Here is a 13,059-nt window from a genome sequence, read left to right on the forward strand (position 1 = left end):
CCTGGGGACACCAAAATGCACCTGAGACACCTCTGGGGACACCTGGGGACACCTGGGGACACCTGGGGACACTCTGGGGACACCTGGGGACACTTTGGGGACACCTGGGGACACTCTGGGGACACCTGGGGACACTTTGGGGGACACCTGGGGACACCTGGGGACACCTGGGGACACTTTGGGGACACCTGGGGACACCTGGGGACACTTTGGGGACACTTTGGGGACACACTGGGCCCGACCGCACCTGTCCCTCCCGCCATCCCCCCCAATGTCCCCAAGCCACCCAAATGTCCCCACCCCCAGCGTCCGTCTGTCCCCAATGTCCCAATGTCCCTCTGTCCGTCCGTCTGTCCATCTCTCACCATCGCTGTCCCCCCCTGTGTCCGTCTGTCCGGGCTCTCTCCCCCCCCAGTGTCCGTCTGTCCGTCCCCCTGTGTCCCCAATGTCCGTCTGTCCCCATCTCTCACCGTCGCTGTCCCTCTGTGTCCGTCTGTCCCCAGTGTCCCCCCAATGTCTGTCTGTCTGTCTGTCCCCCCTGTGTCCCCTGTGTCCGTCTGTCTGTCTGTCCCCGTCACTCACCATCGCCGTCCCCCTGTGTCCGTCTGTCCGTCTGTCTGTCCCCGTGTCCCCACTGTCCGTCTGTCCCATGTCACTCACCGTCGCTGTCCCCGTGCTGTGTCCGTCTGTCTGTCTGTCTGTCCCCAGTGTCCCCACTGTCCCCACTGTCCCCAGTGTCTGTCTGTCTGTCACTCACCGTCGCTGTCCCCGTGCTGTGTCCGTCTGTCTGTCTGTCTGTCCCCCTGTGTCCCCAGTGTCTGTCCGTCTGTCTGTCCCCGTCACTCACTGTCGCTGTCCCTGCGCTGTGTCCATCTGTCCCTGTGTCTGTCTGTCCCCAGTGTCCCCAGTGTCTGTCCGTCTGTCCGTCCGTCACTCACCGTCACCGTCCCCGTCCCCCTGCTGTGTCCGTCTGTCCGTCTGTCTGTCTGTCCCCCACTGTCCGTCTGTCCGTCCGTCACTCACCGTCCCCCGTCCCCCTGCTGTGTCCGTCTGTCCCTGTGTCTGTCCCCCACTGTCTGTCTGTCCGTCTGTCACTCACCGTCACCGTCCCCGTCCCCCTGCTGTGTCCGTCTGTCCGTCTGTCTGTCTGTCCCCCACTGTCCGTCTGTCCGTCCGTCACTCACCGTCCCCGTCCCCCTGCTGTGTCCGTCTGTCCCTGTGTCTGTCCCCACTGTCTGTCTGTCTGTCCGTCACTCACCGTCACCCGTCACCGTCCCCCTGCTGTGTCCGTCTGTCCGTCTGTCTGTCTGTCTGTCCCCACTGTCCGTCTGTCCGTCCGTCACTCACCGTCCCCGTCCCCCTGCTGTGTCCATCTGTCCCCCAGTGTCCCCACTGTCCGGTCTGTCCGTCTGTCACTCACCGTCACCGTCCCCCGTCCCCCCTGCTGTGTCCGTCTGTCCCTGTGTCTGTCTGTCTGTCTGTCCCCACTGTCTGTCCGTCTGTCCGTCTGTCACTCACCGTCACCGTCCCCCGTCCCCCTGCTGTGTCCGTCTGTCTGTCTGTCTGTCCCCACTGTCTGTCCGTCTGTCCGTCTGTCACTCACCGTCACCGTCCCCGTCCCCCTGCTGTGTCCGTCTGTCTGTCTGTCTGTCCCCACTGTCCGTCTGTCCGTCTGTCACTCACCGTCACCGTCACCGTCCCCGTCCCCCTGCTGTGTCCGTCTGTCCCTGTGTCTGTCTGTCTGTCTGTCCCCACTGTCCGTCTGTCTGTCCGTCACTCACCGTCCACCGTCCCCCGTCCCCCTCTGCTGTGTCCGTCTGTCCGGGCTCTCGGGCCGTGGGCGGGGCCTCAGCGCTCTCCGCGGGGGTGGGGGAGGGGCGGCTCCGTCCCCGGCCGTGGCCCCGCCCCCTCCCTCGCCGTCCCCGCCCATTTCCGGCCCGGGCCCCGCCCCCGCCCCTCCCCCCCCCGCCGCTGTCGCCGCTCTCGGAGCCGGAATCGCAGCAGGGCGGGGCCCGGGGGGCGGGGCCGCGACCTAAAGGGGTAATTAACCATAATTAACCTAACTCATTAATTACAGGTTATTAAAGTTGATTAAAATGAACGAAAATGAACCAAAATCCCTGAAAACCCCACCCAAAATTCACCCAAAATCGCCGAAAATTCACCTGAAATGAACCCAAAGTTAATAAAAACACCCGAAATTACCCTGAAATTAACCTTGCGTTAACAACAATTAACGGATTTATTAACTAAAGTTAATTACAACTGACTAAAATGAACCAAAATTAACTGAAACCCCTGAAAATCCCACTCAAAATCCGTAAAAATTCACCTGAAATTCACCTAAAAGTACCAAAAATACCTGAAATTAACCCGAAATTAACTAAAATTTACCTGGAATTAGTGACAATTAACGGGAATTCATTAATGTCCCAAAAATTGCCTAAAAAACGTCCCCAAATCCCCTCCCCCACCCCAAAAAGTCCCCAAATGTCCGAATTTTCTCCCCAAAATGTCCCCAAGTCCCCTCCCCCACAACCCCAAATCCCCTCACAATGTCCCCAAACGCCCCCAAATGTCCCAGTTTCTCCCCAAAATGTCCCCAAATCCCCTCGAAATGTCCCCAAACCCCCTCAAATGTCCCCAAATCCTCTCGATGCGTCCCCAAATGTCCCCAAACCCCGTAAAAATGCCCCAAAATGTCCCCAAAATGTCCCCAAATCCCCCGGAAATGTCCCCAAATCCCCTCCCCCACCCCTAAATCCCCCTCAAATGTCCCCAAACGCCCCCAAATGTCCCAGTTTCTCCCAAAAATGTCCCCAAATCCCCTCAAATCCCCTCCCCCACCCCCAAAATGTCCCCAAATCCCCCTCGAAATGTCCCCAAACCCTCTCAAATGTCCCCAAATCCCCTCGAAATGTCCCCAAACCCCCTGGAAATGTCCCCAAACCCTCTCAAATGTCCCCAAATCCCCTCAAATGTCCCCAAATCCCCTCGAAATGTCCCCAAACCCCCTGGAAATGTCCCCAAACCCCCTGGAAATGTCCCCAAACCCTCTCAAATGTCCCCAAATCCCCTCAAATGTCCCCAAACCCTCTCAAATGTCCCCAAACCCTCTCGATGCGTCCCCAAATGTCCCCAAACCACGTAAAAATGCCCCAAAATGTCCCCAAAATGTCCCCCAAATCCCCCCCAAAATGTCCCCAAACCCCCTCAAATGTCCCCAAATCCTCTCGATACGCCCCCAAATGTCCCCAAAATGCCCCAAAATGCCCCAAAATGTCCCCAAAATGTCCCCAAAGCCCCCGGCAATGTCCCCAAATCCCCTCCCCCAGCGATCCAACGGCCCCAAACGGGCCCGAATCCCCCCGAAATGTCCCCAAATCCCCCCCAAAACGTCTCCAAACCCCCTCGAAACGTCCCCAAATCCCCTCCCCGACCCCCGCAATGTCCCCAAACCCCCCAAAAATGCCCCAAAATGCCCCAAAATGTCCCCAAATGTCGCCGCTCCCCTCCCCCCGTACCTGACCCTCTGTCCCTCCGGCCCCGCGCGGGGCCCACGTGGCTGGGGGGGGGGGGGGGAAGGGGGCGGGGCCTCACCTGGGAGGGGCGGGGCCTCACCTGGGAGGGGCGGGGCCACAGCGGGGAGGGGGCGGGGCCAGAGTGTGAAGGGGCGGGGCCTCACCTGAGAAGGGAGCGGGGGCAGACCTGGGAGGGGGCGTGGCTACAGCTGGGAGGGGGCGTGGCCACATGAGGTGGGGGCGTGGTCTCACCTGGGAGGGGGCGGGGCCAGAGATTGAGGTGGGGGGGGAGGGGTCATGGGGACATTCAGGGACATTTTGGGGGAGCGGATTTGGGGACATTTGGGGACGTTTGGCGACATTTTTGGGGGATTTGGGGACATTTTGGGGACATTTGGGGACATTTTGGGGGGTCCAAGAGGGATCTGGGGACATTTTGGGGGGATTTGGGGACATTTTGGGGGGATTTGGGGACATTTTGGGGGGATTTGGGGACATTTTGGGGGGATTTGGGGACATTTGGGGACATTTGTGGGGTCCTGAGGGGACATTTTTGAGGCCATCCCAGTGCTCCCAGTTTGATCCCAGTAAGTCCCTCCCAGTTTGATTCCATTCCCCTCCCAGTCCCTCCCAGTCCATCCCAGTTTGATCCCAGTTTGATCCCAGTCCATCCCAGTCCATCCCAGTCTGATCCCAGTTTGATCCCAGTTTGATCCCAGTCCATCCCAGTTTGATCCCAGTTTGATCCCAGTCCCTCCCAGTCCATCCCAGTCTGATCCCAGTTTGATCCCAGTTTGATCCCAGTCCCTCCCAGTTTGATCCCAGTTTGATCCCAGTCCATCCCAGTCCATCCCAGTCCATCCCAGTCTGATCCCAGTTTGATCCCAGTCCATCCCAGTCCATCCCAGTCCATCCCAGTTTGATCCCAGTCCATCCCAGTCCATCCCAGTCCATCCCAGTTTGATCCCAGTCCATCCCAGTCCATCCCAGTCCATCCCAGTCCATCCCAGTTTGATCCCAGTCCATCCCAGTCCATCCCAGTCCATCCCAGTCTGATCCCAGTTTGATCCCAGTACGATCTCAACGTCCTCCCAGTAACTCCCAGTATAACCAAAATGTGATCCCAGTATGATCCCAGTCCCTCCAAATCTCCCCCCAGTCCCTCCCAGTCCATCCCAGTATAACCAAAACCTGATCCCAGTCCATCCCAGTTCCTCCCAGTAACTCCCAGTATGATCTGAGTGCCCTCCCAGTAACTCCCAGTATAATCCCAATCCCCTCCCAGTATGTCCCAGTCTGTGTCAGTTCCCTCCCAGTTCCCTCCCAGTTTGTCCCAATCCCCCCAAACCCCAAACCAGTACAAACCAGTACAAACCAGTAACCCCAAACCCCCTCCCAGTTCCCTCCCAGTATAAACCAGTGCCCCTTTAACCTGTCCCAGCTCCCTCCCAGTCCCTCCCAGTTTATCCCAGTATAAACCAGTCTGCCCCAGTCCCTCCTATTCTGATCTCAATCCCCTCCCAGTCCCTCCCAGTTTATCCCAGTACGACCCCAGTGCGATTCCAGAGCCATCCCAGTGACTCCCAGTATGAATCCAACCCCCTCCCAGTTTATCCCAGTCCCTCCCAGTTTGACCCAGTCCTGTCCAGTTCCTCCCAGTCCATCCCAGTAACTCCCAGTTCGATCCCAGTATGATCCCAGTCCATCCCAGTATGATCCCAGTTCCTCCCAGTCCATCCCAGTAACTCCCAGTTCAATCCCAGTGACTCCCAGTTTGATTCCAGTATGATACCAGTACAATCCCAGCTCCCTCCCAGTTCAATCCCAGTTTGATCCCAGTCCCTCCCAGTTTATCCCAGTCCCTCCCAGTTCAATCCCAGTCCCTCCCAGTATATCCCAGTTTATCCCAGTCCCCCCCAGTTCAATCCCAGTTCGATCCCAGTCCCTCCCAGTTTATCCCAGTCCCTCCCAGTTTATCCCAGTACGACCCCAGTGCGATTCCAGAGCCATCCCAGTGACTCCCAGTATGAATCCAATCCCCTCCCAGTTTATCCCAGTCCCTCCCAGTTTATCCCAGTCCCTCCCAGTTCAATCCCAGTTCGATCCCAGTCCGATCCCAGTCCCTCCCAGTTTATCCCAGTCCCTCCCAGTCCGATCCCAGTCCCTCCCAGTTTATCCCAGTCCCTCCCAGTTCGATCCCAGTCCCTCCCAGTTTATCCCAGTTCATCCCAGTTCCCACCTCTCCTCCCGAGCCGTTCCAGTTTTCGAGCCTCGATTTTGTCGCAGCGCCGGAGCCTGGGGGGAGGGGAGGGGTCAAAATTCCCAAAAATTCCCAAAATTTCGCCCCAAAAATTTCCCCCCAAAAAAATTCCCAAATTTCCCCAAAACTTCTCCCAAATTTCCCCCATTCTGTCCCAATTTCCCCCTGATTTTTCCCAATTTCCCCCGATTTTTTCCCAATTTCCCCCTGATTTTTCCCATTTTCCCCCTGATTTTTCCCAATTTCCCCCGGATTTTTCCCATTTCCCCCTATTTTTTTACCATAATTTTCCCGTTTTTTTTACTGTAATCACTCCAATTTTTTCCATTTTTCCCTGTATTTTCCCCATATTTTCCCCATTTTCCCCATTTTTTTTACCGTAATCACTCCAATTTTTTCCCCGTATTTCCCCGTGTTTTTTACCGCAATCACCCCAATTTTTTCCCATTTTTTCCCCGTATTTCCCCGTGTTTTTTACCGCAATCACCCCAATTTTTTCCCATTTTTTCCCTGTATTTTCCCCATTTCCCCCTATTTTTTCCCCATATTTTCCCGTTTTTTTTACCGCAATCGCTCCAATTTTTTCCCACATTTTCCCCTATTTTTTGCCCGTATTTTCTCCACGTTTTTTTACCGCAATCACCCCAATTTTTTCCCATATTGTCCCCTATTTTTTCCCCGTATTTCCCCGTGTTTTTTACCGCAATCACCCCAATTTTTTCCCACATTTTCCCCTATTTTTCCCCCGTATTTCCCCGCGTTTTTTACCACAATCACCGCATTTTTTCCCGTATTTTCCCTATTTTTTCCCCGTATTTTCCCACTTTTTTACCGCAATCACCCCAATTTTTCCCCATTTTTCCCCCGTATTTCCCCGCGTTTTTTACCGCAATCACCGCGTTTTTTCCCACATTTTCCCCTATTTTTTCCCCGTATTCCCCCGCGTTTTTTACCGCAATCACCCCAGTTTTTTCCCGTATTTTCCCCGTATTTCCCCATGTTTTTTACCGCAATCACTCCAATTTTTCCCCATATTTTCCCATATTTTCCCCGTATTTCCCCATGTTTTTTACCGCAATCACCCCAATTTTTCCCCATATTGTCCCATATTTTCCCCGTATTTCCCCGTGTTTTTTACCACAATCACCCCAATTTTTCCCCATATTTTCCCCGTATTTCCCCATGTTTTTTACCGCAATCACCCCAATTTTTCCCCATATTTTCCCCGTATTTCCCCGTGTTTTTTACCGCAATCACCCCAATTTTTCCCCATGTTTTCCCGGTATTTCCCCGTGTTTTTTACCGCAATCGTCCCAGTTTTTTCCCGTATTTTCCCCCGATTTTCCCGGCGGGCACTCACACGCAGCACTGTTTCTTGGTGTTGGGCCCGCCGAACTTGGGCTTGTCGCGGCAGTTGGGGCAGTGCCCGCAGTCCTGGCCGCGCCGGCAGCCCCGGCACGCGCCGCACCGCGAGCCCCGCGCGCGGGGGGAGGGCCGGGCCGCCGGGGGGCGGGGCCCGAGCCGCGCCGGGGGCGTGGCCTGAGCCGGGGGCGTGGCCTGGGCTGTGGGCGTGGCCTGAGCCGCGAGCGGGGTTTGAACCGTGGGCGGGGTTTGAGCCGGGGGCGGGGTTTGAGCAGTGGGCGTGGCCTGCGGAGGGAGCGGTGTCTGAGGTGGGGGCGTGGCCTGCAGAGGGGGCGTGGCCTCCAGACGGGGCGCGGCCTGAACTAGAAATGAACCCTGCCCTAGGGGCGGAGATTGAGCTGTGGGCGTGGCCTGCGGAAGGAGCCCTGTCCGAGGTGGGGGCGTGGCCTGAGCTGAGGGCGTGGCCTGAGTGAAGGACAGGGTTTGAGATGTGGGCGTGGCCTGGTTGAAGGGCGGGGTTTGAGATGTGGGCGTGGCCTGAGCAAAGGGCGGGGTTTGAGATGTGGGCGTGGCCTGGGTGAAGGGCGGGGTTTGAGATGTGGGCGTGGCCTGGGTGAAAGGCGGGGTTTGAAATGTGGGCGTGGCCTGGGTGAAAGGCGGGGTTTGAGATGTGGGCGTGGCCTGAAGAGGGGGCGTGGCCCGTTTGGGCCAAGCCCCCCCTGAGGGCTCCGAGGCTGCAGAGAAAAAGAGAAAATTTGGGTTAGTTTGGGTTAATTTGGGGTTAATTTCGGGTTAATTTGGGTTCATTTGGGGTTAATTTGGGGTTAATTTGGGTTAATTTGGGCTTTAACGAGTTAATCCAGGTTTTTAGCGGTTAATTGGGTATTTTTAAGGGTTAATTGGCGTGGTTTGGGGTTATTTGGGGGCTTTTTGGACCAAATTGGGGTTTAAGGGGTTATTTCATGGTAAATTTGGGGATAATTGGAATTAATTCGGGGTTTAGGGGGTTAATTTGCTGTTCAAAGGACTTTTGGGGTTTTTTGGGTTTTAGGGGTGGATTTTGGGGTTTTTTTGGGTTTTAGGGGTGGATTTTTGGGGTTTTATGGGTTTTAGGGGTGGATTTTTTGGGTTTTTTGGGTTTTAGGGGTGGATTTTTGGGTTTTTTGGGTTTTAGGGGTGGATTTTTTGGGTTTTTTGGGGTTTTAGGGGTGGATTTTTGGGGTTTTTGGGGTTTTAGGGGTGGATTTTCGGGTTTTTTGGGTTTTAAGGGTGGATTTTTGGGGCTTTTGGGGTTTTAGGGGTGGGTTTTTGGGGTTTTTTGGGTTATTTTGGGTCCCTCACCGTCAGGGGGGGCTCCGGGCTCGGGGGCTCTCCTGCAGACGTGCTTCATCCGGGGGCAGCCCTGGGAATCATTGGGGAAAATTTGGGGAATTTTGGGAAAATTTGGGGGGTCAGAACGCCAAAAACCTCCCCAAAAAATCCCCAAAAATTCCTGTGAAAACGCAGAGCCTGAAATGAGCCCAAATCCCGCCCAAAACCTAAAAAGATTCACCCAAAATCCCAAAAATCCCACCCCAAAAATCCTCGTGAAAATAAAAAATTCACCCAAGAAAAAAAACTGCAAACCACCAGGAACCCCAAAAAATTCTCCCCAAAATCCCAAACCTTCCCCCCAAAACTCCCTACAATCTCCCCCAAAATGGAAAAATGCACCCCAAAAATACAAAAAAATTAAAAACCACCCAAAACCCCCCAAAAAATCAGCCCAAACTTCCGCCCAAAAGTCCCAGAAATTCACCAAAAGGCCCCAAAAATTCCACCCAAAATACAAAAATCCATTTGAAACCCAGCAAAAACACAAAAAATTTCACTCAAAAATTCACAAAATTTCCTCTGAAATTCCCAAATCTCTCTAAAATAAAAAAATTCCCCAAAAATTCCACTCAAAACCATCCCAAAGATCCTCTGAAACCTCAAAATTCCAAAAGTTCCAGAAAATTTTCCCAAATTCCCCCAAAATTCCCCAATTTTCCCCCAATTCTCACCTGGGGCTCCTCAGGCTCTTCTGACCCCACCTAGAAGGACCAAAAAAGCCAAAATCGACCAAAATTCCACAAAATTCCCAAAAATTTCCCTTCAAAGCTCCCAAAATCCCCCTAAAATCCTAAAAATTGCCCGAAATCCCGAAAGCTTCCCCAAATGCCCCAAAAAATTCCCCCAAATACTCAAAATTTCCTCAAATTTCCCCAAATTTTCCCCAAATTGACCCAAATTTTCCCTCAGATTTCCCCAAATTGACCCAAATTTTCCCTCAAATTTCCCCAAATTTCCCTCAAATTTCCCCAAATTTTCCCTCAGATTTCCCCAAATTTTCCCAAACTGACCCAAATTTTCCCTCAAATTTCCCCAAATTTTCCCTCAAATTTCCCTCAAATTTTCCCTCAGATTTCCCCAAATTTTCCCAAATTGACCCAAATTTTCCCTCAAATTTCCCTCAGATTTCCCCAAATTTTCCCAAATTTTCCTTCAAATTTTCCCTCAGATTTTCCCAAATTTCCCCGAATTTCTCCCGATTTCCGCCATTTTCCCTCATTTCCGCCACGTTCCCTCACCGTTCCCCTCCTGCGGTCGATCCTGCCCAGCTGCACGCGGGCGCGGCTCAGCAGGTCGATGACGCGCCCCGTGACGTCATCGCTCAGCCCCATGACGTCATCGCTCGGCTTGGTGACGTCATCGGGCCCCGGCCCAGCCCCGCCGCCACTTCCGGCTTTGGTGACGTCACTTCCTGCCGCGCCCGCAGCGCCCTCCGGCGGACGGAGGAGGAAGTGGTTCGAACCGGAAGTGGGCGTGGCTTGATGCGGAAGTGGCCGGGCAGGAGCGGGAGTGGGCGTGGCTTGCACCGGAAGCGTGGGGGCGTGGCTCAGGGCCGGCGAGGAGCTCAGTGATTGGTAGATGCGGAGGTGGGCGGGGCTTGGGGCGAAGAGAGGGGCTCGCAGCAAAAGGGGGCGGGGCTGGAAGGGGGCGGGACCCGCAGAGGTCAGCGAGGGGTTAAAGGTCACGGCGGGGTCACCCAGGGTCACCTGCAGCAACCGCAGGGGCACCCCGGGGTCAAAGGTCACTGGGGGGTCAAATGTCAGCGCCGTGCTCCCTAAGGGGGCGGGGCCTCCTGCTGTCCTTGAGGCGGCCGCAGTGACGTCATCGCTGGGCTCGATGACGTCATCGCCGTCCCTGATTGCATCACTGGAGCCCTGGTCGGCGGCAGCGCCGTCGATGACGTCACTTCCGTTGTGCATGACGTCACTGGTGCCATTGATGACGTCATTGGCGCCTTTAAAGACCTCGGCGGCTTCGATGACGTCACAGGTGGGTTTGGTGATGTCACAGACCGCGTCGATGACGTCGGAAGCTGGTCCAATGGCATCGCAGGAAGGCTTGACGACATCACTGACGGGTTTGACGACGTCACAGGTGGGTTTGATGACGTCACAGACGGATCCGACGTCTTCACGGGTCGGCGCGATGACATCATCAGTGAGGTCGATGACGTCACCGCCGCGTTTGACATCGCCGGAGCCGCCTTTGGTGACGTCAGAGCCGCCTTTGATGACGTCACAGCGGGGTTTGACGACGTCACGGCCGGGTTTGATGATGTCACAGGGCTTGATAACGACCCGGCTGGGTTTGATGATGTCACGGCCCAGCTTGATGACGTCACGGCCCAGCCTGATGACGTCACCGCTGTCCCAGCGGAACGTGGGCGCCCTCAGGATGCTCCGGCGGGGGGAGGGGACGCCGGGCGGGTCCCGGGGGGGTTTTGGGGGGTCCTGGGTGACTCCGGGGGTCCCCAGGGAGTCCTGGGTGTCCCCAGGGGGGTCTCGGGTGAATTTTGGGGGGTCCCGAGGGGATTTTGGGGGGCTTGGGGGGGATTTAGTGGAATTTCGGGTGAATTTTGGGGGGTCCCAGGTGGATTTTGGGGTCCCCAAAAGGTCCTGGGGGGTCCTGAAGGGGTCCCAAGTGTCCCCAAGGGGGTCCTGGGCGGATTTCGGGGTGTTTTGGGCAGATTTTGGGGGATTTGGGGCGAATTTTGGGGGCTCCTGGATGTCCCCGAGGAGCTCCTGGGTGGATTTTGGGGGGTCCTGGGCAGATTTCAGGGGGTCCCAAGTGGATTTTGGGGGGTCTGGGGTGGATTTTGGGGGGTTTTGGGTCTCCCCAGAGAAACCCCAAGTGTCCCCAAGGGGGTCCTGGGTGGATTTTGGGGAGTTTTGGGTGGATTTTGGGGAGTTTTGGGTGGATTTTGGGGAGTTTTGGGTGGATTTTGGGGAGTTTTGGGTGGATTTTGGGGAGTTTTGGGTGGATTTTGGGGGGTCCTGGCTGTCCCCCAGAAGGTCCTGGCTGTCCCCAAGGGGGTCCCGGGCTGGTCTTGGGGGGTCCTGTGCAGATTTTGGGGAGTTTTGCGATGATTTTGGGGCGTTTTGGGGCTCCGGGCAGTTCCCGCCGCTCACTTCCGGGGTGGGCGTGTCCGCGAACCTCCGCGGGGGCCTGATTGGCCGAGCCGAGCGAGCGCTGACCAATGGCATCACAAACTGCCGCCGCAAGCCCCGCCCGCTGCGGCTCCTGGCCCCGCCCCCTCGGCCGCGGGGGGCGGGGTCGCCGGCGGAGGCTCCGCCCTCTCGGCCACGCCCCCTCCGCCAGACTCCGCCCCCCCTGAAGCGCAGCAGGCGGAGGCGGGGGCGGGGCTTGAGGCGAGGTGGGCGGGGCGAGGGTGAGGAGGCCACGCCCCCCGCGCGGGGCGGGGAGGGGGCGGAGCCAGAGGAGAGCCGGGAGCCTGTGGGGGAGGGGAGAGCGGTCAGGGGGGGTTTTGGGGGGATTTTGGGGGGTCCTGAGAGGATTTTGGGGTGATTTTGGGGTGATTTTGGGGGATTTGGGGCAGTTTTGGGGTGATTTTGGGGTGATTTTGGGGGGTTTTGGGGTGATTTTGGGGGATTTTGGGCAGTTTTGGGGTGACTTTGGGGGGTTTGGGGGGTTTTGGGGTGATTTTGGGGGATTTTGGGCAGTTTTGGGGTGATTTTGGGGGATTTTGGGCTCACTGACCTCTGCGGGAGCGCCGTGGGGGAAGGGGCATCTCCAGCTCCTCGGGGAGGAACCCCCGAAACTCCTCCTGGGGGGAGGGGGCGGGGTCAGGCATGGCCACGCCCACAAAGCCACGCCCCTTCCCTGTGACCACACCCCTTCCCTGTGACCACGCCCCCTTTCACACTTAAAGTCCGCCCCAAAAAACCCCAAATTCCTGCCCTAAAAACTGCTCAGGATCCTCCAAAACTGCCCCAAAATCTCCCAAAATCTCCTGAAAATCCCCCAATATCTGCCCCAAATCCCCTCAGGACCCTCCACATCCCTCATGGTCCCCAAAATCCCCTCAAAATTACCCAAAATCCCACAAAATTACCCAAAATCCCCTCAAAATCTCCTCAAATCCACTGAAAATCCCTTAAAATCTGCCCCAAATCCCCTCAGGACCCTTCAGATCCCTCAGGAACCCCAAAATTCCCTCAGAATCACCCCAAATCCTCTCAGAATCCCCAAAAATCCCCTCAGAATCACCAAAAATTCTCTCAAAATCTCTCAAAACCACCCCAAATCCTCTCAGAATCCCCCAAAATCCAAAAAGATCCCCCAAAAACCCCCTCAAAATCCCCCAAAACCACTGAAATCCCCCCCAAAAATTGATTAAATCCTCCTAAAATCCCTTTAGGAACGTCCCAAAATCCTCTCAACACCCCCAAAAACCTCCTCAGAACCCCCAAAATTGCCACAAATCTCCTCAAAGCACCTCAAGGTTCACCCAGGAACCCCCAAAATCCTTCAGAACCCCAAAACTCCCTCAGGACCCCCTAAAATCTTCCTCAATCAAACCCA

General features: G+C 55.8%; 1 protein-coding gene across 1 annotated transcript in view; it reads right to left on the bottom strand.

Annotated features, from left to right (window-relative positions):
* KMT2B (lysine methyltransferase 2B) overlaps positions 1 to 12,328 on the bottom strand; it is a 43,407-nt gene extending 31,079 nt beyond the window's left edge. Inside the window, 8 exon segments of the mRNA XM_058823102.1 lie at positions 1,756 to 2,032; positions 5,761 to 5,816; positions 7,142 to 7,877; positions 8,485 to 8,545; positions 9,189 to 9,218; positions 9,756 to 10,997; positions 11,646 to 11,968; positions 12,235 to 12,328. Of these exon segments, the coding sequence (XP_058679085.1) occupies positions 1,756 to 2,032; positions 5,761 to 5,816; positions 7,142 to 7,877; positions 8,485 to 8,545; positions 9,189 to 9,218; positions 9,756 to 10,997; positions 11,646 to 11,968; positions 12,235 to 12,328 (2,819 nt within the window).
* Between the last annotated feature and the right edge of the window lie 731 nt (positions 12,329 to 13,059).

This window comes from Ammospiza caudacuta, chromosome 38 (genome assembly GCF_027887145.1).
Source record: "Ammospiza caudacuta isolate bAmmCau1 chromosome 38, bAmmCau1.pri, whole genome shotgun sequence".
Lineage (NCBI taxonomy): Eukaryota > Metazoa > Chordata > Aves > Passeriformes > Passerellidae > Ammospiza > Ammospiza caudacuta.